Genomic DNA, 26,468 nt, shown 5'->3' on the forward strand with positions numbered 1-26,468 from the left:
GATATTACACAAGTCTGACACAAGTCAGTCACGGTACACCCCTGGAAATATCAAACGACTAATTGTCGAAAATCCATTACAGGATGTGATGAGTGATGTTTATTACTTCGCATATGAGAATAAATGAAACCTTAATATAACCTAAAAATTGTAACACCTTGGCTGAAAATGCATCTCTTGTGCTGGAACCTTTTCATTAATACCATGTAATTCGTGAAATAACTTAATCCAAGTTATTTTGGGAGGAAGGATAGACTGAGGCCGAAATCCAAGGCAAACAGCGCGGAACGTTTTAAGGATTAAGTATTAATAGCCTATTAAATGGATTTTTAAACGAGAAACAAAGAATGTACCTTTAATAAATACTACATCCGTGAATTATTACACAGGAGATAAAATAGCAATTGACCCAGACTTTCTGCAGCACTGAAGGTTATCAGAAAAATGAAACGACTTAAATGCAATGAAGGACTACCACTTTTCGCGAAATTTTGCAGCAGGTGGTAAATATCAATAAATTAAATAAAATACTTTGCATCTCAAGATATAAAATATAAATTATTCATATTAAAACGGAAGTGAAAGTGACTTCAAAGCCCACGAAACATAAAGATATAGAACATTTATGTGGGCTTGGACTTTATAATGCTACTTTGTAATCATAAAATGAACTAGAAATCGAGCACAGACCTTTAATTTCTGTCCAATCAGCAAATAATAATTTCTTTTCTGGGGCTAATTTCTCTATTCTAATTCTTCCCTCGCGCCTAAGACTATGATTCTTCGAATGCCGTTTCCAAGCGACTGTATTTCATTCAACTTCACCGAAAATATTGCATTAAAATGTAAAATGAAAAAATATATATTCATGACCAAGACAATGTATACGTCTGCGTATGAACCACGTTTCATACATCACAGAAAATAATGACCTAATTACCAGAAACCGAGGTTTGAACATTACCGTTACCAGATACAAACTGCTGAATGTCAGCTATCTTGTTTCCTTCTAACAACAATACAATATAGCATTTGTCCATTTGTCAGCTGAAATTTTACCTTAATATTTATTTCATACGGCCTTAATTTTGAATCATGGGTATAGAAGCCTGGTGAAACAAGGAACGATAATGATCAAATGTCCTTCATTTGCCGTTTCTGTTCCATAACATGTTTTCATTATTATGTTGTACTGTTAAAGCTCTTTGTGTTTTTTTTTCCTGAGTGTTTTCTGGGAATACTAGCAGACATTAAAATATGCATCCCTTACAATTAACGGGAATCGTTAATTACAAAATTTACCGTCCGCGGCAAATATGGGCTACCTACACCTACATGATGGCGGATTATACTGTGGCAGCAGCAATCTAGCTCAAATGCATTAATTAACTAATTAACTAAAGTACGTTTCCTTGCATTATTTAGGTTACATAAACCAATGCGTTTGTGTATCTGAATTAACTTACCGTTCACACGTTGTTAAAATTCATTTGAATGTTAGACTATCTTGGTTGCCAGTTTTCAAAGACGCGAAGAAATCCTCAATGGCGCTGTCATGTCAAGTTATCTGACCAATAGAAAGACATTTGTGGAGGAAGTCGAAACCTTATTGGTTAAATTGACACGATGGATGAAGTATTTTTGGAAGTTCAGCCCATTGGTGCATTCGGAATGTCACGAGAATTCCGGACACAAAACCCCCGATCCCCCCGTCCCACTAAAAAGTGGAAAGTGAATATCCTTGCACGGGTAGCAGAAGTCTTGGACTCCGAACTGGACGAAAAAGTGCAATTCGTCAATCTGCATAAACGCTGGAGGGCTTCAAGATATGGGTACGTACTATATAATGCCAAAGAAGTCAAAGGTTTTACACTGGAGCACATTTTCAACAGATGGGACAACGTTCAAAAGTGTTCTGACGGTTATTTAAAATATGGCTAAAGATCGTCTATTAGAAACGTAAAATTATTTTTGGAATCAACTATATATAATTAATGAGGGGCATGTGGATAAACAATACATTGTTCAAAATGCCACTGCTATGCAGTAGTGTAGTGTACAATTAAAGTAGTTATGTAATATTGAAAAGCAGTAGGCTATTTAATCTGCTACGCGTTCTTTTCTCTTGACTTTGCATGCTGTTGTAGCAAAGAGGAAAGTACACGTTCCACGAGAAAAAACTAAATTTGTATTAGGATTAGTCATGTTCAAAACAATACAGACGTGTTATGTGCTGTTCTCTCTCTTACTTCAGAGCCTGCCTTTGGGGAGGTGAACCAGCTAGGCGGTGTTTTCGTTAATGGCAGACCTTTACCAAACGCCATCCGGATCAGGATTGTAGAACTAGCACAACTCGGCATCAGGCCATGCGACATCAGCAGACAACTTCGGGTTTCCCATGGTTGTGTCAGCAAGATTCTGGCCCGATACAACGAGACTGGATCCATATTACCAGGCGCCATAGGAGGGAGCAAGCCAAGAGTCACCACCCCTACAGTGGTCAAACACATACGGACATACAAACAGAGAGACCCGGGTATTTTCGCTTGGGAAATTCGGGACAGACTCCTAGCCGACGGGGTGTGTGATAAATTTAACCTTCCCTCCGTCAGTTCCATCAGTCGAATCCTTCGCAACAAGATTGGAAGCTTATCACAGCATAACCACGGGGAGCTCAACAAACAGTCGTCCCACGTTCCGCCGCAGCCATCGCTTCCTTGCAACCATATCTACTCGTACCCAACATCCATAAATACCAGAAAAGTGCCAACTCCACCTGGCATGCCCACCCTTCCCGGACATATGGCAATGCACAGAATATGGCCGTCCTCTCATTCCGTCACCGACATTCTGGGAATTCGGTCCATAACAGAACAGCAAAGTAAGGCGATCGCTTAAATGTTTTAGGAGAATGTTATGCGGTTTAGATTGACCAGTCCCACATGAGACAATTGGAGTAAACGATTTTCTTAAGTTCTTCATGTAGGCCTACTGGCGTTTAATTTCTATAAACAATACCCAAAAAAACTTGTTTAAGACAGAAATCTATTTGGTTATTCGTATCAATAAACAGTAATACAATGCTTACATGTCAGTAATTATCAATTAAGATACATTAATAAACAAGCAAGTGGAAAAACCAATTGTTTTCTTTGCTGGGCGGATGATTCTAGTTTGGTTACATTGAAACAGATGGTTTGGGGGTTGGTGTTACAATTATGGAGCGGATGTAGAATATTAGGGGGTTGACGAAGGGAAGGCGCAGGAGAAGGGAAACAAAATGAAAATATAAATGAGAGCTAAGTCACCCTGCACTCGCTACCGTTTTCGAGAGCCAGACTGGTGTTAGAAAAACGTCTACCAACACCGAAAAAGCTGAGCCAGCTTTCTAGTATGAGTAGAACAGTCTTGGAATAAGTTTTTTCCCCAGTTATTTCTTGTACGGTTTTTTTCTTTCTTTCTCTTCCATAAGTAGCACGGATATCCCTGGATAGATGAGTGTGTTTTTGATTTAATCTAACCATGAGAAAAACACATTACAGGGTTTGTGTTAATGTGTGTTGGTTTAAAAGGACACTGCATTGAACGAACAGCACAGAAAACTTTGTCTTGAGGGTATTTTTTAAATCAGACAACATTTTGTCTAAATAGTGTGGCAGGAGTTATATCTTGCTTGGTTTGTTGGTAAGGAGAACACCCCCCCCCCCCAAATAAATAAATAAATAAATAAAATCGAAATATATCCAACAGATTAATCAGCCAGGATTCCTTGTCATTACACTCATACCTTGACGACTGCAGATAGTATTCAGATTTTACAATTTGAAACATCGGCTCTCCTCAACGTTCTTTGAGAAATATATATAAAAAACAGATGTTTTATATGCAATTTATGCATTTACAAATGAGACTTAGATGTTACTAGTAAGGTCTGAAAGCCGAAGTTACCTCAATAGCTATTAATTCTGTTATTTTAATCATCTTACAGGCGCGTGTTTCCCAAACTGATCATTTTCTTTTTTTGCAAATATTTATATTTCTGTGTCTGTGGTTTATTTTGTTTGATGCCTTTATTATACTCTTCAATATGGATTAATATCTTAAGCCATATATGCACAAATCTCATCGACATCAAAGGAAAATGAATTTGGCTGCTGTTGTATTCGTGTATTAATGACATTGTTTTAAAAAGAAGATCTAAAGTTTATTTTAGGAAAAAAAATGTTACTGGGCCTACTTGTGTTTGTCGGGTGTTTCTATTACTCTTTTAGACCTGGGACTATCAGACGTATTTAGGTTTGGAGAATGTATACAATGATGAATTTACAAGATGTCCACATACTGTTCATTATGATATTTTAGAAACTATAAATTATATATTTTAGGAAGCTGTTTACTGACTAACGTCTCAGATATGCGCGTATGTACAGTAACAGTGTGTTTAGTACTTAATTCTCCACAAAGATGACTAGGGAAAAGCCTGATAAGTAAACGGAGTTTGATTTATGTTGCTTCTCTGATCACACAACTCAGTGTCAGTCCAGATCACTTCTGCTATGCCTGATTAATACGTCCGTTCGGAATGCAAATGGTAAGATGATTTAAGAGCGCCAAAACCGAGATCTCTTAAAGATGCGACTTCAAAGGCTATTTTATTTTTACGTTGCCAGTCATCCTTTATTTATTGGCTTTTATCATACTCATTCCGTTTTGAAATTTCTTAAATATGTTTAGTTTATTTAAGCATATATAATGCAACTCATTGACCACTTCCACGGAACGTATACATCTACATATTGCCTTAAGCAATTGTAGGCGGGTTTGTTATTATTTAGGTCATTACATTGCCGTGCTTTCAGTTTCGGGTGTTGTCTGTTTCATTTTTCATTGTCTCCAATTTAACTGTCTTCTACTTTTCCCCAGTTTGCGACAGCCCGCCCATGCACGGTGCCAAAGTAGAAGAGTGGACGACTATAAACAGGATTAATTTTCCCACAACAAGTTCGCCGCGTGCCAATGACTTGGATAAACCGCACTTAGAACTGAACACAAAATACGCGCAGGTAAAACCAGAATCTTTTATTGTCCCTTTGACTCAGTGATATTTCACGAAATTGCAATGTATTGCAGGTATTATTTCACAGTTTATTGGGAATATTTTAAATTTGGTGACAAGTGTCGTTTATGCAATTATTTTGGCGTATGCTGGTAAACGCAGATTCAATGTAATATTTATTCTGCAATTTCATGTTTTGTAAATGGTCACCAAAAAGACTAGGCCCTCAATCGGGATGGGAAAGCGTTGATCACACCAGAGACTCCTTTATTGTAATTAAGTCGTCTCCCCTACCAAATTAAGTCGTCTATAGCTTGTCAACGATTTTTGTGTTGGTAATACTGGGGCTAACAACTTATTCCGCAATTTTTTAACAAATGATTCTGTCTTTGTAGGATGGTTAGTCAATCCTTTACGGACCGTAATGTGAAAACCGTATGTTAAAAATGTTAAATATACAAAGAAATAAATGATGATTTTGTATGTGGCACTGATGCTGAAGCCACTGTTAAGTGCATTCTCGCTGTCGGGAGGAATTAACATCTAAGGGACAAGACAACAAACTCAGCTGTTCATTTGTGTACTACGGGTTGCGTTTATTAAAATATTGAACTGTAGACTGTATCGTAAAAAGGTCACAACTGTTCATTCGTAAATTCAGCGTTTAAGATATTATCAAAATACAAATGAACCTGCTGTCAAATTCAGCGGTTACAAAATTAGCATGGCAAAAATCTACCTTCCTTTAAAAATAAAAATATTATGTATGCACCTAATATAGGTAATACTACATTTAAATGATATTAGTCTCACAATTCACAAGTAAGGGGTTAGGCGCTGAAATTGCAGTAGCTCTATATCTCAAATGGAATGACAAGGTAATTTTGGATAGTGAGTGGAAACGTTAACCGTGAAAATGTACAAATAACGGTAACGGTAACAATAACGGTCCTTCGAACTCACATTTCATACACTTCATATTCATTTCGCCAAACGTGATGAACCGAACGATTAATGTCATAACACTGGGTCGTGGAAACGGATACGAATTTTGCTATTTTTGATCAGCATTACTTTTGCATAGAAAACACATTTAGAACTGTTAAAATGTAATATTTTAAAATACATAAAATAGATCTGCACTTAATGTTTTCCGCGCCGTGCATTTAACAAACAATAGTGACATTTTAAATTGTATTTATTTATTTTAATGTTAACTATGAGATGAAAATGTATATGCAGAAAACGTTTTTTTTCCTGTATTCTAAAGAGATTTATAATCATCAGATAAATAACTAATCTAATTTGCTAAATTAATTTGTTAATCTTATCACTTTATCTGTGACAAACAAGTGTAGCTTAACATTTTATAAGAAAAGTTTGAAACAGTTTTGCGTAGTAATTAAAGGTTATGGTTTGTTTAATACTGCTCTTTACTCCTGGGCAGAGACGCATTAACATGGTCAGAGGTCCCTGGGCTATTTGAGTGGTCAGTTGGCCCCCCCACTATTTTCTGCGCTGATGTGGTTAACCGAGGTGGGCAGGGGCTCCCGACGTTTAGAAAATGGTCGCGGAATCCGGACTGTACGGTCACGAAAATATGGTTCAAATGGTTCACAACGGGACACGACATTTTATCTTTCAGTGCGAGACAATTCCGCGAAATCTAGGTCTAAAATTTAATTCAACAAAAGTAACCGAGACCCCAATAAGCGGAGGCCCCTGGGCTTCAGCGCGGGTAAGCCCGTGCATTAAGACACCCCTGTTCCTGGGAGGAAAACAAGGTTTGAGTGATCATATATCTATTCCCTTGTCTTGGAAAATGTTTTAACCTTTTTCAAAGTCTTAATATTAGGAAGGTCATGCACACTTAACAGGATAATTACATTAACTAGTTTATCAATTACGCATTTTGACAGATAGGATTTTAATTAAGAATAAATATAACTTTTTGGACTGCTACCATTGTCTCCAAGTTTTAATTAATAACAGCTGTAGTCGATTTTTTTTCCTTAAAACACTTTGAAAAGGGCAATGGAGCAACTGATTATTTAATGACTAAATGACTGAACTTTTCGGATGAGGAATAGCATCTTAAAATGGATAAAGCTTCATTTCTGCTTGGCAGATGTAGTTTAACGATTACTGGAGAGTCTAATGTCCCCTCGTGGTCTCTTGATATTTCACACTTTAGAGAAGAAGGAACTATAGTTGCTTCGGTGTTTGCTAGTGTCATATAGGCCTAATTACATCTTATTAACTCAGAGCATCCTGTGCCTTTAATAAAATTAACAAATATAATGTGTAGATATTTAAGGTTTCCTTTAAATCTGTTGATATATTTAAAATGCAACTGCATCATGCTACGATTGTGATATTATGATACTTTGAGTACAACAATCGCGCTACACAACGAGCAAGACCACAGGACTAACAAACCTGTTATGGCGAGGCTTTGGGTTCCATCTACCCAGCCATTAACCTTTATTTCTAATGTTTTCCTTCAGTTCAGTAAATACTTCTCACAATGTTCTGCCGACCCCATGCTAAATCTATGATTACATTATGCGTCGACGATTTAATATCGAAAGCTCACAGTCCGGTGTATATCAAGGGGGGGGGGGAATGATATTTTAGAAAGACTACATTTTAGAATGTAGGCCTGCTTTTTATAGAAACATGAAAAATATGCCATTTCATAGCGAATTATTTGGAAGAAATTTCACGATGTGCTTTCGTTAGTAAACTTGACACGTATACATAGCGTTACAGCGTTAATAGGTCTTTCTTACAACCGAACACCTGAGTCTGAGATCCAGCAGTCTTAGTGAACTAAATATAGATTTATCATGATGTGAAACTATTTCATGCTAAAGAAGAACAAGTTCCTGGTTGTTAGACAGTTACTATACACGTTTAAATGCAGCTTGCCTGATATTACTTTACTTTAAACATACAGAAACTCATCGACGTATTATAACAAAAGTAGATTTGACAAGGACTGTTATCATTTGACTGAAAAACGAAAATAAAAATGTAAGAAACTTAGTACTATTCAAACGACCACATATGAAATTTACTTACTGTATATACTAGTAATTTAAGGTTAAACAATTACTATCAGCTTTGCCTCAAATTACATATTTTTTCCCATGGAATTATATCTCCATTAAAATGGCATATAAGAGATGCAATTGTAGAGCGAATAAGTAATTGTGTTTATAAGATTATTATAGACATAATGTCTTTAAATGACTTTAACATAAATATCGGGTTAATCTGATTTTGTCTTCTGTATTCTCTTCTTTATAATAGCATGCATTTGAACATATTGTCTGTTCTAAACGCCTGTAAGGAAAATTTGGGTCTTTAAGCGGATTTGTTATGTAGGTCTGATTTTTTATGTTGAAAAGATGGTTCGTTTAAACTACGTCTAGGTTTCCATAAATATAAACGTCTTGCCTTGGTTGAAAACCTCTCTGATTAAGTTCTCTAATATCTGTACAGCCGTTTTATTTTTGTTTAAAAAAATTCTTATTCTAAAAATCTTCAGCGTAATTAAATTTGCGTATCTTTATTCGACTTTAAGTATATTTGCAAAAGTTGTGATTTTCAGTCACAAGTGGTTTAGTTTTATGAAACCAAAAATATAGAAACTGTACAGCACTTTTAGCGAAAGCTATCGGCGAATAGGCTACTTGGGAGGTTGAATATAGGCTTATGCATTAAATTAAATAAATGACTGCATTAGCCAGACACAAACAGACAAATAGGAAAAGGTTTATTTCACAATTTTCATATCAAAGTTATAATTTGAATTTAGACCTACATTTTTTCCAAAAGTCTTTATCGAGAAAATTTGAAAACACGCTCATTAAGACAGGCGAAGGAATCACTATTTTGCCATTATTACGGGTGAATCGCATTAACTTCTTCAATCATGACAGTGTGAATTTCAGTAGCGCATAACTGTAAATGAAAATATTCATTCCACGCGTTAAAAACAAATACAATAGATGAGCAATTCCGAATAAGCGCATGCGATTTAAAGTTCAGGAAGCCAAACAAAGTTTCTATATAAACCATGAAAAGTAACCCGATGTCAGGCCTGTCAGCGTGTACACAGCTGAGGCTGAGTATCAGAACACGTGCAATAACTGAACACCTGCGGTGCCTATTGTATTTGCTCCTACCTAAATGGAACAATACTTCAAGAAGGAATATGTTTCTTTAAAAAATTTTTGTAGGGTAGATAAGTACGTAAGATGTACTGGTAGACGTGCTTTAAGTTTTGCTTCAAGTTAAACGTTGCGTTTCAAATGAAATACATTCTGAATACATCGGTTTTTAATCCCCCAAGTGCTTATTGTAAAGTTTTGTAAATGTAATAATTACACGAAATGCAGTAGATCTCGTATTATATGCGTTATATAGGGTTTACTACATACAAGTCTGAAAAAAACGATCAAAAACTAGCGTGGCTAAATCAGTTACAATCTACCGAAACTTGCCGTACTTTTTTCGTCTGCTTTCCGAAATGCCTGCGATAGCAAGGCGATCCGGAGAACGCCGTAAATCCAAAGGCATTTATCTTCAACAGCTCAAAACCATCGAAGACAGTATTCATTACACAGTATTTTACAGAGCGTAGTCTATCAAGGGGAGTGTCTGGATGTAATGTATCCCACTGGATTGTGGGTAATTGGCCAGGACAGCAGCTCAAGTACTAGCCATAGTAAAGGACCTAATCTAGTCCTATCATCCAGACTGCATCCATGGGAGCTCCACTGCAGCAGTGCCTGCTAAGCTTGCTGACAGCTTTCCAGTTGAAACGGTTCAACATCCAACATACCACTTCTTCTGTTAGTTGTGGATCATCTTATCCTAATATTTTTCCTCTCCTTTGTGCCATGCGAGCTATCCATGCTTTAACCTCACTAGATACCTATTGTATCGCTTTTCTGAATGTCCTTTTCATCCAGATGCCAAACAGATTGTCCAGAGTGAGCAGCTGCGTCAGAGTACCCAGCCTTCCTCCCTATCAGCCGGCCACCCCAGCATCGCCCTACATGGGCTACAGCGCAGCAGCCTCGGGGTACATGACAGGACCTGTGTGGCAGCCAGCCAATGGCGGCGGCCTGTCCCCACACAGCTGTGACATCACCTCCCCACTTTCCCTCAAGAACATGTCGGGTGGCAGCGAAAGCAGCCATCGCGTGCCCGCCTCTGTGCTGTAATCCCCTCCCCTACTGTATCAGGTGGATTCTGATTGGCTTTGCACCCCAGAGACTGACCTACCACAGCATTGCCTTGCTGACAAGGATTCCACAGAGGATCTATGCTGCCCCGTCAACTCTCTGCACTTCGGTCCGCAAGACAACTGAGCGTCCCAGGGGATCAGATATACTCTGGCTGAAACAGATCTGTATTTGAGGACTTCTGGCAGCGCAGGTCACCCCACTGCATTCTGGGCCATAGTTTTCCTTTTTCATTGTTACCACAGGAATATCCGTAAAAAATAGACCTTTGTATTAGTTTGTGTCCCCCTCCAATATTAAACTCTGCAGGCAATTTTCTTTATGTTTTTCTTTTGAAATATCCTGCAGAATAGCAGCTACAGTTAAACGTAAAGGCTCAGTTAAAAGAAATTATCCATCCATTTATCCATCCATTAACAACTTATCCTGGACAGAGGCACAGGGCCTGGAGCTTATCCCCAGGTTAGCTTAGGGCAAAAGGTTCTTGGCACCCTGGACAGGATACCAGTCCGTCGCAGAGCACACGCATGCACGCACTCACACGATCACACAGAGAATTTAGAAATGCCATTCGCCTAACTGCATGACTCTGGGCAGTGGGAGGAAATCTTAGTACCCAGAAACCCCCAGGAGATGAGGAGCAAATGCAAACTGCAGAGAAATTCAGAGAACATTGCAGAAAAAAAAAATCATGGGTTAGCTACCCTGTCCTGGGAGTAAATTTAGTTATTCAGTTGAAATTGTTTTTTATATAAAATTATGCAAGTTCTAAAATGTATATTCTCATTTATTTATTATGGTGCATTGGGTATTTGAATAAAGTGCAATCACACCCAGGAATTCTGCTGCGTCTGCCAACTTTCTTCCCTACCGAAGCTTCACGGCTAATATCAGTTTGCCTGGCGCAAAGTGTTACTTTAGTCTGAATGTATTTAATCAATTAGGCCAGTCAGATAAACAGCTGGCTTCAGGTGACTGATGAGGAACCAAAGCTTGTTTGACATCTCGCCTTTAAGCTAAATTGTAAGAGACAGAAGGCTGACCAATCCATGCACCGGGTCACATGACAGTTAACAGTCGAGCATAAATATTGAAAGCGTAAGTTGTTAGTGGTGGCCATGCATATGGATATGTTAAGCTCAGCTCCTCTGAGCAACAATGTGTCATGCTTCAGGATTTGGTCTGTGACCTTAGGTGAAGCCCTTCTGCTTTAGGGTGGAGATTCTGAGTAACGAGTTTTATAAAACATGCTTTTTGGACAAGGGCGTCTGCTTTCAATTAAAAAATGCATTTCTAACACCAAATTCCATATTCACAACTATTACTTTTTGCACCACATCATCTGCCTCGCAACACTGCAGACGGGATCTGATCCGCATTCCCATTCCAATCAATCAAGTTCATTAAAACAACTTAACCAATTCCATGCTCTGAAACGAGCAAAACGCAAGGTGGTTATACAATTAGGCAGGTGAGAAATTTAATAATAGAACAATTTAGAATTACGGGGAAAAAACTGTATATTTCACACGTTTTATTCCATTTGGCTAAAAATTAGAAACTGCACTTATACAGTTACCACAAGTATCTCATCTATACAGTTTAGGCCAGGAGAAAAAGGTATTGCTATGAACAGATTACAGAAAATGTTCTGTAAGGGCCAAATAGGCAAAAATTTCAATTATTTTTGGATAGTCGATCATCTACAAACCATTGAAGCAATATATTTGTAGGGCAGTGTTAAGCTTAGGGATCGTGAAAGCCAAGGGCCTGTTGGTTATGAGCCTGAGGGAGCCATTGTTCATAGACAAAGGTGCAAGAACGACAAAGGTGTTTCATTGAGCGTGTAGGCAGCCATGCCACTAGACACATACAACTTATATATTACATTAAATACATACGCCAGCTGGTTATATATTTCTGTATGTCTGAAGTCCTGCATCACTGTGATACCACAAACCACAAAGAAAGGCAGGATCAGCAGCCTCTGTGTAATTACATCCAGGTTCTAGATTGTAGTTCCATCAGTGACTGTGCTCTTGGTTTCCAACATGGCAGAGTGCTTCTCCCATTTCACCTTGACACCTTGCTGCAAACACGGCTCTGTGTCACCGCTCCCTTGCAAGGCCGACGATGAACACCATGGAAGGGCAGGACGCAGCGATGCTAACACTTCGGTGTGCGGATTATACCAGCGGCTGAACAATCATGTGGAAATCAGACATGAAAATTGAATTTAACATTCCAGCCCAAGAATCCCATGTTGCATTATCTTTGAGCGTCTCAGAAATGAATTTTCAAAATTCGTTTGAACCAACTGAGTGGTAGTTTAAGTGGCATCTGAGTGAAATGAGTCCGGATCACAGCTTCAATATTCACGGCAGCGCCTTACTGAACGTTACAGCCGCACATCGGTGTGCTCCGGTGGCAGCTGAGTGTTCAGCAGTTCACTAAACGCAGACAAAGCTTCCCGCCCCAAAATTACTAACATTTAAACAAATCCCAGTGCAGCTCAGCCATATAAAATTCCATGACCTGCTGCTAGCGGATCGCCAGCTCTGGCACGGAAAGCCGCAGTGTGTGAGGTCGGTCATCCTGAGGGCCCGGAGCTCCATTGTGTTTTACATTTACGCCCCCATTCCCCCCCCCCCAATGTATTTGATAGACATTTCCAAAACAGTTTAAAAATCAGTGTACAAGCAACATAGGAAATGATACAAATTTTATAAGTGACACATTTGGGACGATTCAATATCAAATGCTTAAGGGGCACAAAAATCTGGATTTTTGGTGAAAATATATGGCGCACGATGTAACAGCATTAATGCAAAATGTCCCCCCTGCCCCCATCAAAGTAAAAGCTGTCTCGTTTACGGGCAAATGTATATCCTGCTAGCTGTTTTTTTGTCTAACTTCCCCAATGGAACAAGAGAAAGCGTTTATTTAAAAAATTAATTGTTTCAGCTGAAAAACAGAGACCAGCTAAAGAATTGAGGCCTCAGATCAAATTGTTAAAAGCAATGCTGGTAGACCACACAAACGCAAATAGACACACTGGAATACATGACATAGCTAAAAGCTAACTGCTACAGTGCTGACCACTGAGCCACAGTGATTTATGTGGCACTTAAAAATATTAATGTGTTTCATGTTAATTCTTTTTTGTTTTCTCTCCTTTTTGTTCCTGATATTTATTGCCGGCATATCATTTACGCTAATTAAAATTACAATATAACAGCAATATGTGGCAAGCAGAATGGCTACAAAGCCTTAGCTCAAAGTGAGGCTAATGTGGCTAATTGAGAACATGCCGGCTAATGAGCAAGAGCACATCCAATGCAAAGGTATGACTGATGATGTCAGTAAAAGCCGCCCAGGACCCGGGTCATCTTAGTGCCCGTGATAGACGCCAGCTTGCTGACATGCTCCCTCTTGCTGCCTGCTGGCATGCTCCCATGTCTCCCAGTCTTCCAACCCAACAGTGCAGGCCATGGACAAGCTACGCTGTACCTGCCCTAATGCTTTCAAGGTGCCCTGCCCTGTCGGGTGGTGTTAATAAGCCTCAGGCCCCTGCCTCCCCGCCCTCACTCCCTGATCAGTCTAGCCCACAAGGCTCTGCACAGCCCATTAGAGCTTACCTAATGACGGCTCCAGCGGGCACCACTAATTAACACAGACTGTGTTGTGTTAACAGAGGAGGACGGGGTCTGTACCCCAGAGCCGGCTTCACTAAAACAGACCCTACAGTGATATACAACCTGCAAGTCTTCACTAAAAAGGTGCCAGTCTGACTGTTCCTCCTGTTTATCAATTAATTAATGCTGCTGCTGTACTGCAACAGAATTCAACTTAATTCAGATTCTATTTAACTACAACTGCTCCTCAGGAACTATTCAAATTTTCAATCTACACTTGCCAAATTATTACTTCTCCTTGTAATCATTACGATTAGACTGATAGTGATATCCAATAAGTGGGTTGTCAAGCTTTTTGGGTTTTTGAAGCTAATCATAATTTACCCTAGTGATATTACAAAAACAATTACCATCTCTTTGGAGCTCCTATTTGTATTCTAACTCTACTGCCAAAACCATGCAAATAATTTAGCATACTTTAATATTGCTCAATGATGACATAGGCCTTTGAGTCAATCTGCAGTGTTGGGGTAAATTTATTCTTTCACTACTTATAAATAAGCCTTTGTACATCTCAGCACCAAACATATTGCATATGAGCAGGAAAGGAATAGGAGTTTGTGAAATATTAAAATGCTATTGTCGGCAAACTAAATGAAAACTCCAGAACCAGAGCTTGAATATAATACCAACATATATACCACTGCCTGCAATATTGCATACCAGCATCCAGCGCTGGGCCTGGACTGAGTCAGCAACCGCCTAGTATGGAAGGCCTGGAACAACATCACTCAGAGTCACATGGTCTCCCATGTGTAGGTGGTAGGGGTTTCAGTGGTCTTGGCACACGATAGGGACAAGGTTAACTACTGCGGTATAATGCCATAAATTCAAATATTGCAGTTGCTGTGTGCTTCAGACTCTCTTTCCAGGAAAATGCAGCTAACACTGGTTAGGCTTCCTGTCAGTGGACCTCGATCTCACTGAAAAAACAGAAAGCCAACACATACAGAGCGGAGGAGAACCCAGAGAACAAGCTGTCCTGCAAGCAGATTTCCCCATACTACATTCCTAAAGCTGATACTTTACATAAACATTCTGATTTAAATGGAACAAAAAAAAAAATCGAGAGACGTCAAGTTGGTACATAGCAGTAACGTGAGTAAACAACATTAGGAATGAAATAAAAACTGTTAGTGCAACAGGAAGCTGGTGGTCTTCCAGGCAAGGTTTCCCTGCAGACTCAAACCTCCCAAGTTCCATATCAAACAAATTCAATATGTCACTAAATACTCAATTATGGATTGAATACTAAGTACTGCGTCTGGATTGAATAAGGGATGGAAGAGCATTACACGGAGGAGTCACCGCTGGGCAGCTCTGGATGAGATGCAATCAAAATGAAAACACTCCACGCTATAATCAAATGACCAGCAGACCGCAGATGCGGAGGCCTATCAGATTGGCCCACGGTGCCTCTCCTGGCCGCACGCATTATTTGGTCCAGATGCGCTACTCCGTCCGAAGCATCTACTGTCAACCCTCGCGGAATGGGTACCAGAGAGCACAGCGCTCAAGGATGTCAACTCGGTCCTGAAAGATTACCAGGTAAATTCAAAGAAATAGCCCAGCTGTTGTACTCTCGAATGCCGACCATCATCTCTGGTACACATGCCGATTTCGCTTGCATAATGCACCAGCCGGTCCAATATTTTTATCACTTCAAAATGGCAGAACGGTTTGTGATAGGCGATATAATTTCCACCTGCTGCGACTGACGATTACATGCCGCTTGTGATTCAGTGCACTAAACAAATAAAGCAAGGGCTCGAACGTAAGTGTGGCTTCGCGCCCCACTGATCTGACGTAATGGCGAGAGCTTATTTTTGTCACCTTCTGCAACTTTGCAAATAAATACAACGGGGTTCAGTACACACTATGACCTCGTAACAGAACTTTCTGAAGGTGTTGCCTCCTTCACAGACAACAAGGGGGCAGAGGGACACTGTGGATTACCCAGTGTCACCTCCATGACTCTTGAGGACCTCCAGAGACCTGCCACAGAAATGGAAGAGACAGCCGGTGCAGAGGCTCCTGTTATTCTATGGTAGCGGGAGCTGTGAGGTTTCCTGGCAGCAGGCCTGACGGTGCATTGCTGCCTTCCTCCTGGAGCACGTGAGCCCGATGCAGTTCCCACCACTCACTCCGAGTGGATTTTCCAGCGGCGTTCGAGCAGGCAGGCTGCACCAGCATATGGGGATGATTTGGGTAATTGGGCTGCGCTTTGCACAGGGGTATTACTGTATCAAAACAGCCCAGATCAAGAGCGCTCTGCCAACTAATTGGCAGGAATATTTTACAAATGACAGCAGCCTTCGCCAGCCATTGCCGCAGAACAGACACCCCGGCAAAGTAAATCAGTGGTAATTCCCCGATTTTTTACTGGAGGCTGGGATGCCCTTTGTGCTCTCCACAGGCCTCTGACCTCCAACCCTGCCTGCCTCCTCATCCCGTCCACCCCCGACCCCTTCCTTCCCAGCCAATAGCAAGTACCATTCTACCCCTTTCCTGCTGAAAGCTGCACAGCTGATGATGGACACTGTGTGATGACACTGATAAGATGGCCATAGTGATACCACTGCAGACTCCATCCTCAAACAGACCTATTAAGTGTAAGAAGCAAAAGTACTTATTCGTATGGTTCTCTTTCAGAAAATGAAAGGAAATAAGTGAAGAAAATCTGATGGTATTGCTGCAATTTGCACTCTTCATATGTGTGTTCCTACAGGTATTTACATTGAAGATGAATACCAGGTGGCTTGTTTTACAGAAAAGAATACAAATTGGAGCCCTACCATCACCGTAATCCCCCTACTAAAATCTAATCCCAGTCTGCTTTCAATTAGTACACTGACATGAATTTAATGCCCTAGATTACAGGAACACAGGGACATGTAGTAATGCTGCAGTTAAAAAAAGGAAACTGATATTTTATTAGTAGTAAAGCCTTTCAAGCTTTGCATCAGAATATAGGGGTTTCCATATTGTGAAGGACTGATATGGAGACATATTGCTAGTGAAGTGGAACTTCCTCATCAGGCAAAGATACGAGAAATTTATTTTCCTGGCAATTTCCTCTCAGCCTCTTCGTAATGCAGACTGTCCAAGTGATTAGGCAGCATACCTGAAATCTGTAATATCCATAAGCTGATCTGCTGAATCCCACAAATTCTAATGGGGCAAAGACGTAATCAGCCCCAAACCACAGGAAATTTGCACGAGTGAGAAATGATTTACTAAAACTTGATTTAACTGCGGCCCTCTGGCCCCCACCCAAAACATAAGAGGTAAGCGGACCAAGTGAGGTTTCTCAAAGAAGGCTGATGAGCAAGGGCCAATGAGATGTCCACATCCAGATTCATTTTGGTTTTACGGATTTTAAGATCAAGCACAACAAAACTGTCAACAAAAGCTGTCACAAATACTCCAGTAAACTTGATGACTATATATTTTATTTAAGCATTGATGACAATTTGCCTTTTCGATTAATCAACAATATGGCAGAAGAAAAATAGAGGATAGCAGATGAGGGTCCAGAGTGATACAGTCATTTGTATGGAAGCACACTGTACGCACGTCACAAGTGAAATAAATGCAGATATTCAGAAGACTTTCAGGTTTGAGCTGCTCACACAATTAGCCAACGAGAATTATAAGACATGTTGTCTTCAACCTTCTGGAGTAGGCTAGTCTTTTACTATATTCCTACGTATTTCTGAGCCGCATCATCGACTAATACATAATATGGTACATAATAACCATATTTTTTCCCCTGTGACAAGTAAAATCCTTCAGCGTAATCCTAATGAAAATTGCTCATAAATTACGCGCGACGTCGATACTAACATCTGCCATCATGCTGCTGAAGATTTGAAGGCGGCATGGCGGCGCTGCCACTGCATATCGCCGGTTTACGTGTGTGGAGTTGGTACGTTCTCCGTAAGTGCGTGCCTCGGTTTACTCCAGATCCTCCAATTTCCTCATACAGTCCAAAGAAAGAACAATTGGAGTGTCTAAACTGATCGGAAGTGTGCAAAATGAAATTAACTGGCGCCCAGTCCAGGGTTAGTTACAGCCTCGCGCCAAATGTTGAAACTTCAAATGTTGTATATAAACGATTACTCGATTAATCACTCAGAAAGTATACTCGACCGACGGCCATAATCAATAAAATTAGATGTTAATATACCAAAAAGAGGAGAAACCTGGAACAATGTCAGACTACATCCAGAATCTCTCTTCTGTTCATCCTGAGTAGGATTTCAAGGACGTAGCTTAACAACAGCTATCATATACAAATATTTGAATCCAGTGGAAACCCATATAATAATCACGGTTATAGTAATCAACCACTTATATGGATCAAAAAACTTGGGATAGAATCATTCCTGTACAAATACCGTTTAAATAACTCGCTTGTAGTGATCAAATAGTTCACTTACGTTCATTTTGGGTCTTTTTAAATAGGACAACATATGGAAAAAATAAAACCGTATTTTTTTACTTCACTTTGATCGCCCTACTTAACCTTGCGGTATCCCGTCTGCTACTGACTCGCTACCTGAGGATAATGCGCTGTGCACAGAAAACATGACGGAACAGAAAGTCATTTTCTTTCAATGACAAATACAGATGCATCAAAGCTTATGATAAACTGTGAAAAACCAGCTACTGAGATGCAGCAGCGAAACTACAATACGCATTTTGAGACAATGTTACGTTACGAAAATGCACTATATAAATAAAATGGAATTGAATAATATGTACAGCGCTTTACTGTATTAAAGCGTATTCTACACAGTTCAGTAATTTAATTTGTACAGTACTGTAATTGATAAAGCGTTTGAAACACTTGTATTTTCAAAACAATAAAATAAATTGAGGTGCTTTCCATTATATTACCTTATATTCATGTAATAAATATACAGGTCGGTTAAGAAGGTAATCTGACTGAGACAAAGAAATAGAAAAAATTGGTTATAATGATCGTCTGTTTATAGCGATCAATTTAATCCAGACAGAGGTGATCACTACAAGCGGTTTCCACTGTATTTAAAAATAGTCAAATTGTTCGGAGTTCAAATTATCAACCCGAATCATGTCCCAAAAGACATAAATCTGTCAAATAAGTCAATTAATCTAGGTTTAGCACTATTACAGATTAGATCTAGAAGGAGTAAATAACAAAATCCAAACAAAAAAAATCTCTCATTATTGCACAAGATACAATTATCCTCACAATTTCACTAAACCACACAAAACGATGCAAAACACCATAACCATGGTAACTGTCGCCAGTGAGCAGGTAAAGCTGCGAACTCTACGTGAACAACACAACCAATTCAGTAACAGAGTCAACAGAATTACAATTAAATGAGCTAGAATTAGAATTTAGTGATCAGTGGTCATTGTTGACACAGCACAGCACACAACAACGAAATGTGCCCTCTGCATTTAACCCATATGTGACATAGCAGGGGGCAGCTAAATCAGCACCCAGTACCTTGCTCAGGGAACCTCAGTGGTGCCTTACTGATCAGGGATATGAACCCGCAATCTACAAGTGCACTTCCCTAACCATTAAGCCACCACTGCCCACACAGATTCAGCAGCTTTTAAATATCTCACAAGGTTGTATATGAAGGTATCAGACAATAACGTAAATGAAATGCCTAGATGGGCCTTCACTTTATTGTCGTTCTTGAGACGCCTGTCTGAGCCAACCTAACTATATATGAGTGGCGCTGAACAAATATTCTCATCTGATCTAGATCACTTGCAGGTTTGCAACAAATAAATAAGTCAAATATGTTCAAACATGTTACAGCTGGAACACACATAGCCACACACACACAAGCACACACACACAGATTTGTAATAATATCTTTGTGGGGACTCTCCATTCATTTCTATGGGGAAAACTCTAATCCCAACATGACGACCTTAACCCCTACCCAGCCCTAACCTTAACCACAAGTAATCAAAAAAAATACGAGACTTTTGGTAATAATTCACTTATTACATAGATGTTGCTAATGTTTAAAGTAATAATAATATATTTTAAGGAATCGCTCATTTGAGTCCTGGGGTCTTAAATTAAGCAAAGTGTCTGTGTCTATAGGATGCAACACTAAACCGCCAAATCTGTTGAGCAGCTCATTTCCTGCACTAATTCCATAAATCACATTTGGTGTAAAATAATTATTGTTCAGCCTGGTAAGCTGCCTTCTGGTTGGTACTGGATGCAACAGAACCTCACCCAATGCTGGCTTCCAGCAGTATTTGCACTCCTGATGTTTTCTGCCATATTAATGGCCATAGATGGATGGAGTGTTTCACAGACTTGCTGTGCTGAACAGCAGTGGCAGAAAGGCAGGCTGCTTACCTAGAGCCATGCCAAGTCAGTGAAACTTAACATCCATCCATCCATTTTCCAAACCGCTTATCCTACTGGGTCGCGGGGGGTCCGGAGCCTATCCCGGAAGCAATGGGCACGAGGCAGAGAACAACCCAGGATGGGGGGCCAGCCCATCGCAGTGAAACTTAACAATTGCCTACTATTTCGTTTAATCCCAGAGCAACATAATAAATGTGCAACATAAAATGAAGTGCATATTTTCGAAGTGAAAACAAGATCATACAGTAAGAGTCAAAAGTTTGGACACGTCAAGCCGCCTACAAAGGACAGTGAAAGAGTGTTGCATCACATGACCTGGCCACCTGAAACACAGATAAAACAATTTTGAACGAGGAGCCATACCACCTGCAGTTCAGACAATGTACTCCCCAGGAAACGAGGCAGGTTTGGGCCTGGCCAATGCTTGAGTGGGAGACCAACTAGGAAAGCTGGGTTGCAGCTGGAAGTGGTGTTGGTGTGGCCACCAGGTTAGCCCCTCCTGTGGTCTGTGTGGGTCCCAGTGCCCCAGTGCAGTGATGGGGACACTGTGCTGTAAAAATGGTGCCGTCCTTTAGATGAGATGTAAAACAGAGGTCCTGACTGTGTGAGATCATAAAAGATCCCAGGGTATCCTTTAAAAGAGGAAGAGTGGCACCCTGATTCCATGGCTAAATTGCCCACTGTGGCCCTTTCAAGACTGGCCTCCTAATCATCCCCTAAATCTGACTGGTGAATTCCCTTAACCACCATAGCCACTGCGTGGTGAGTGTACTGGTGCAGAATGGCTGCTGTTGCATCATCCAGGTGGGGGCTACACAGTGGTGGTGGTTGAAGTGACTCCACAATGCTTCTGGAAAGTGCTTTGGGTGTTGTGAAAAGTGCTACATAAATGCAACATTCATTCAGTTTGACCAAAAAGTGAAGGAAAAGCACTCAATAAGTGCTTAGCATGTGTGGGAGCTCCTTCAGGACAGGAGGAAAAGCATCTAAGAAGGCCACCTCGTGAAACTGGTGTAGATGAGACAGTAGCACTGGGGTTAAAGGTATTGCTGAAAGGCCCAATGGTGGGATCACTCTGTAGGCCCACGGATGTGAAGCAGCAAACTTCTGAGTGTCAACCAAGAGCTGCCCCTTCAACAAGTGCAAATTTTTTGTTGCATAATTCTACGTGTTATTTTATCATTTTGATGTCTAAACTTTTAACTGGTATTATATGCAACAACATACTTTTTGTTTGATGTCCCATGACTTACTTTCATGGGCTCTGTCATCTCTTATTATCTACCAGTTTATACATCACAGTATATTCCAGAAAATATTTCATAACATTATTCCCAATCCATGAGAACATTGAACTGAAACAGTGCATTTTAGTACACTTCACAGAATCCCATGATGCATTGGGTCGCCCATGCAAACATGCCACTCCCCCCCAAGGAGTGTGTCGGTGTCACAAGGCTGCCTTACTATGCCCTCCCTCGCACACACCTCGCAGCAGATCCCTTTTACATCCGCCATAAAGCTGTCGGCTCTCAATAAACAGACGGGAGACCCACGCGTCTCACTTTGCTCTGCACACCGTCACGAAAGAGACGGGCAACCAGTGGAGTCAGAGTGAGAGCAGAGGTGAGCGAGCGGCATTAGCACTTAGTGACAAGAATGACAAATGGGACGACACACAGGGTCATGTATTCTCTACCGTCCAAGGATTTGTGATCAGCCTTGCCATAATAAGCCACAAGATTGCCATGCAATCAATGCTCTGTACCACCTTGAAAATGCATAAAAGGACAGCTGAGACAAGGTAGTCTCTCTGAACTGCAAATAACTGTCAACACTGCACTCATCACTGAAGACATTTAAATAATGCTTTCTCCTTCTCAACAGTTCTACCCATTCCTGTTCTTTCAAAACCCTCCTGTCGGGGGCAGTAATGAGTCATGAACCATCTCCTCCTGTTTGTTATCCCCCCCCCCCCCCGCCCCCCAAAAGGAAGACAACTGATAGAGATCATCCTTCCCAGGTGATGTTAATTATTGCTCAGTACTTTCACTGAGGACCAAAATAACCCTTCTCCGTATCTCACTGAGCACAGCTTTTACAGGGTCCAGTTCTGTCCCATTCAGTGAGGGCATTTATAAGACATCAATTTAATTGAGCATAACTAATCAGGCCGTCAGCTTGATTCATTCCCTCCACTTCACAGCCGTAGGCTGAACACCACTGTGGTACCTCTGGTCACTCCTGGAGGGTGTTACTTGAGGCATTGTGTGTAATCTATGACCTCACCATCTACAAAGGGCTGCTTCCACCAGAAGGAGGATAAATAAAACTAAACTAATAAACACCCATCTGTATTTCAACCCACAGGAATATATTCTACGAATCCAGAAAAACAAGGGAACTTAAATTGAGAGATATGGGACTGCAGTTCGTTACATAACTTAACACTCATGCATAGAACGTACATGTACTTTTGCAGACTTTGAACTGCAACCTGGTCACTTGCACACACTTCTGTGTGTTGTACAAAAACCTGGCACATAGGACTGGTGAACACTGTGTTTATAGGTTTACACTGCTCATATGTCCATAGGTGTCCATTGTGAAGTGTTTACATATTTATTCATAGCCGTACTTATATCCGATGTCTTATTATAAGCACCTTAGTTTGTATTTGTGTTTTCTGTTTAATTTGTGTTTACTGGGGGCCAGAAGGGCGTTCAGAGTAAGTTACTTTCTCTAAGTGTTACTGCCTGTTATTGTGCATATGATAATATGATAATATGATAATTTCTCTGAATATCTTGAATTGAAACTACATTAGAGAAGGTGTTGCCGAGTCCCAGTGATACGAGAATGGGAGGGGAGGGGTGAGCATGCGGAGGGCAGGCAAACAGCCCGCCTCGCGTGGCCTTGACTGGCACATAGAGAGGTCATGTGGCAGCCATTAAGTTGCCTGTCTGACTGGGCCATAAAGCACCCAGCTCTCTAAGCATCCGCAGGACGGGGCACGGCCTCTCCAACTGCCACCGGTTAACAGCATACAGGGTGTCCCCTAAAATTCAATTTAGGGTATTCCCAAACAGCTTCAGTTCCTTCCAGAGGACCATAAAACTGCGCCATAAACACAAGACTGACACATGCTAAGGGAGAGAAGAAGTGCGCGTGTGCTTGGTCAAGACACTAACGGGAGCAGATGGAGGTTCAAACCAGAGATTTAAAACCTGCGGGTCTAGTAAACAAATTTGAATCAGCTTTAATTAAAAGCACATGACTCAAGGGTCAAGGTTTGACGTCCTGCCTTCTGTTTTCTCCCCCCAACCCCCACGTGCACTTGGGCGACCTGTTCTCACCCCTCAGTTAGCCTAGAGTGAACAGGGCAGCGAGGCCATGGACTCGCATCAAGCCCCGACTCCATAATTGACCCCGGGGTCAGCTCATTTCCTCCTGTCCCCTTCCTACCCTGCTGTAAAAGCTGGGCCCAGCATCGCGCCCGGGAGGATTTAAACACAGGAGCCTGGAGAGATGTTTGCATGCGATGCTTCTTTTCAGCAGTGAAACAACATGACAATTGAAAAAAAATAAAAATTAAATTGCTTTTGTGAAAGCAGAGATTCCTTAGTGTTTGCAGGATTCTTCAGGTATCACAGTAACACTGCAGCTCATAAAGGTTACATTTAAATTTGTGTTAAACTAATCTAGATGACAGTTAGGACAGTTTTAGAACCTCCTTGAATAATTATGTGGCACATAGTACTACTCAACAACAACAGCGCAGACCATGTAAACAAAGTAGCCAAAAAGTACAATTTATAAAACATGAGCTGGGCACCTTAAGATTTAACGTTGCTCCGGTTGGGGACGAGAAAGTAGGAGTGCAGATGGCTGCCGAGACTGGATGACCAGACCGTCTCGGGAATAATGGTGCAAAATTTAGACAGTCTGTTCAGCCTCCATTTCACAAGCTTCTGGTTCTGAGAGATTACAGACGTCCATGGGTAGAGCACAAGGCCAAGGCTGAGCACTTGACGGAGCTTTTGTGAAAAGGCGAGACATTTGAGATGACCATTCCTAGAGTTCCAGCTCTAAGACAGCAGCTACTTTAAGAATCCATCAAGTGGCTAAACGATCAAGGGGTGGCCCCTCCTGGGCAGTTAAAGGCTGCAGCACTGACTCCAAGGCTGCATGTCCTCTCAGAGACCCCGAGAAGCGATAGACCAGGAGCCCAATAATGATGGTGTAAAAATGGGCAATAGGCGGAGTTTATGGGGTTGATCAAAGGGGTTGGGTTTGATGGACCTAGTTTTAAAGACAAGCTGTTTTTTAAAGAGGCTCTTAAATTGCCTTGTTAAATGTGGGATATTCCTCAGCTACGGTTTAGCAGTGTAGTTCTCTGACAATATTGTCATATCCGTCATTATATCTGTTATCATTGTTAAATACCACATACAAAATAAATAAAAATACAACACTGCTGAAGAACCAGAGTACCCTCTACAGGCTGCGCGAGACTATATTTTAAAGTCATACACGTTGTAAATATCTATCTGGTTTTAAATTAAAACTACGAAATGAAGCTATTTCAGGGGTACAATGTGTACAAATATTAGTTTGATTGGCAATGTCAAGGGATGGGGAATCAAAACTGAAGAAAAACTGACACTGCAACACAAGATAAGACTTGAAAATAATGGTTTCATGTGGTTATGTGGCCAGGAAGACTACACAAACAACCAAATATTACTTGTTTTGGTAATAATTACTGGTTGTCATTGCCCACTACTGCGTCAGTTCATCTGACGAATAATGGAAAGCTGTACTGCTCCACACAAGTGCAGTATGGTTACAATAAAGGGTAGGAGGAGCACGTCTGTCAAACTGAAGCAAAGATCACATGGGCTACTGGATAGTGCTGTACCTGGCTCAGTCACAAACAGCTAGACGAGCAGTTTTCTGTGACATGAAGGCAGTCCTAGCAGAGCATAACAATTATATGAATTATTATTATTGAGGAGAGAACGTTTTACAACACAGAGAAGCAGGACTTACCTGCTACATAAGTGCATGAGGAAATCCAGAAGGCAGTGCTAAAACAAATAATTTTTTACAGCCCGACAGTTAATTTTAATGAGCAGGATCATAAAGATGGCAGTAATCCATTGCATCAAAATGCAGTGATCAGGTCTAACCGAAGGTTGTGGACACTACAAAGCCACGCTTTTCTGCAAGGCCAATAAAGCTGAGAAATGTGAGAAATTTCTGATCAAGGTCAGTCAAACCTAAATATAATTGTATAAACAATTCTTCACATGAACCGCAGATTCTGTCTCCTATTGTACAGAACCAAAGTGGAAGACAGTCCCTGGCCAAACATACTGGGACAGATTTACAAGGAGTATTTTGATTCTGATTAAGTTTAGATAACATCGGTATGAAAGAGCACTTTTAAGGGGCACTTTTCATCTGATTACATCCGTGCAAAATCCCCACATCATAAACATTCTATTTTATATTAATCATGCTGAAAAATAGTAATAATCAACAATTTAATAAGGCTGGATATAAGATGTTGATTAGGCAATTAAATGTAGCATTACCTACGAAATCTCTCTAAACAATCATAATTCCTTATAATAGATTTTAATTGTAAATGTTGTCTTGCTATTGTACCACTATACTATCTTGCACAACTAAAATATATTTGACTGCCTGCTTCACCTATTTCAACATTTACATGTATTTACTTAGCAGAAGCTTTTATTCGAAGTGGCATACAATGGAGAAAGGGGGTCAGCCAGCCCCTAGAGCAATTGGGGTTAGGGGATTTGCTTAGAGTCCCAACGGTGAAATCACTATGCAAACGCTGAGATTTGACCTGTCAACCTTTCGATCGCGTGTTAAAGTGTGATTTTGTTGGATGAGTCTATATCTTGTGTGAGTAAAAATGATTAAATCTGTAAAAATTTTTGTTTTCTTAATTCCTGCTACAATTTACATAATGTGATCGCACATATACCAGCTACAACATTTCAACACACACCCGAAACATTAGTTTCAGC

The 26,468-nt window shown here is 40.5% G+C and overlaps 1 protein-coding gene and 1 long non-coding RNA gene across 2 annotated transcripts in view; one reads left to right on the forward strand and one right to left on the reverse strand.

Moving 5' to 3' along the window:
- The window catches only part of LOC125715054 (uncharacterized), a 100,454-nt gene that overhangs the window by 41,907 nt on the left and 32,079 nt on the right, over positions 1-26,468 (reverse strand). The gene's annotated exons all lie outside the window — the stretch shown is intronic.
- LOC125715052 (paired box protein Pax-9-like) lies at positions 1,642-11,154 on the forward strand. The gene is made up of 4 exons (XM_048986266.1): positions 1,642-1,832; positions 2,255-2,881; positions 4,924-5,063; positions 10,039-11,154. Exons 1-4 carry the CDS (start codon positions 1,829-1,831, stop codon positions 10,291-10,293), a joined length of 1,026 nt encoding a protein of 341 aa, XP_048842223.1. The 5' UTR covers positions 1,642-1,828; the 3' UTR covers positions 10,294-11,154.

This window comes from Brienomyrus brachyistius, chromosome 19 (assembly GCF_023856365.1).
Source record: "Brienomyrus brachyistius isolate T26 chromosome 19, BBRACH_0.4, whole genome shotgun sequence".
NCBI classification, from domain to species: Eukaryota; Metazoa; Chordata; class Actinopteri; order Osteoglossiformes; family Mormyridae; genus Brienomyrus; species Brienomyrus brachyistius.

Coding starts and splice junctions, on each gene's coding strand:
- LOC125715052 (XM_048986266.1), top strand. Junction 2,882..4,923: donor GTCCATAACAGAACAGCAAA/GTAAGGCGATCG, acceptor ACTTTTCCCCAG/TTTGCGACAGCCCGCCCATG. Junction 5,064..10,038: donor TGAACACAAAATACGCGCAG/GTAAAACCAGAA, acceptor CTTTTCATCCAG/ATGCCAAACAGATTGTCCAG.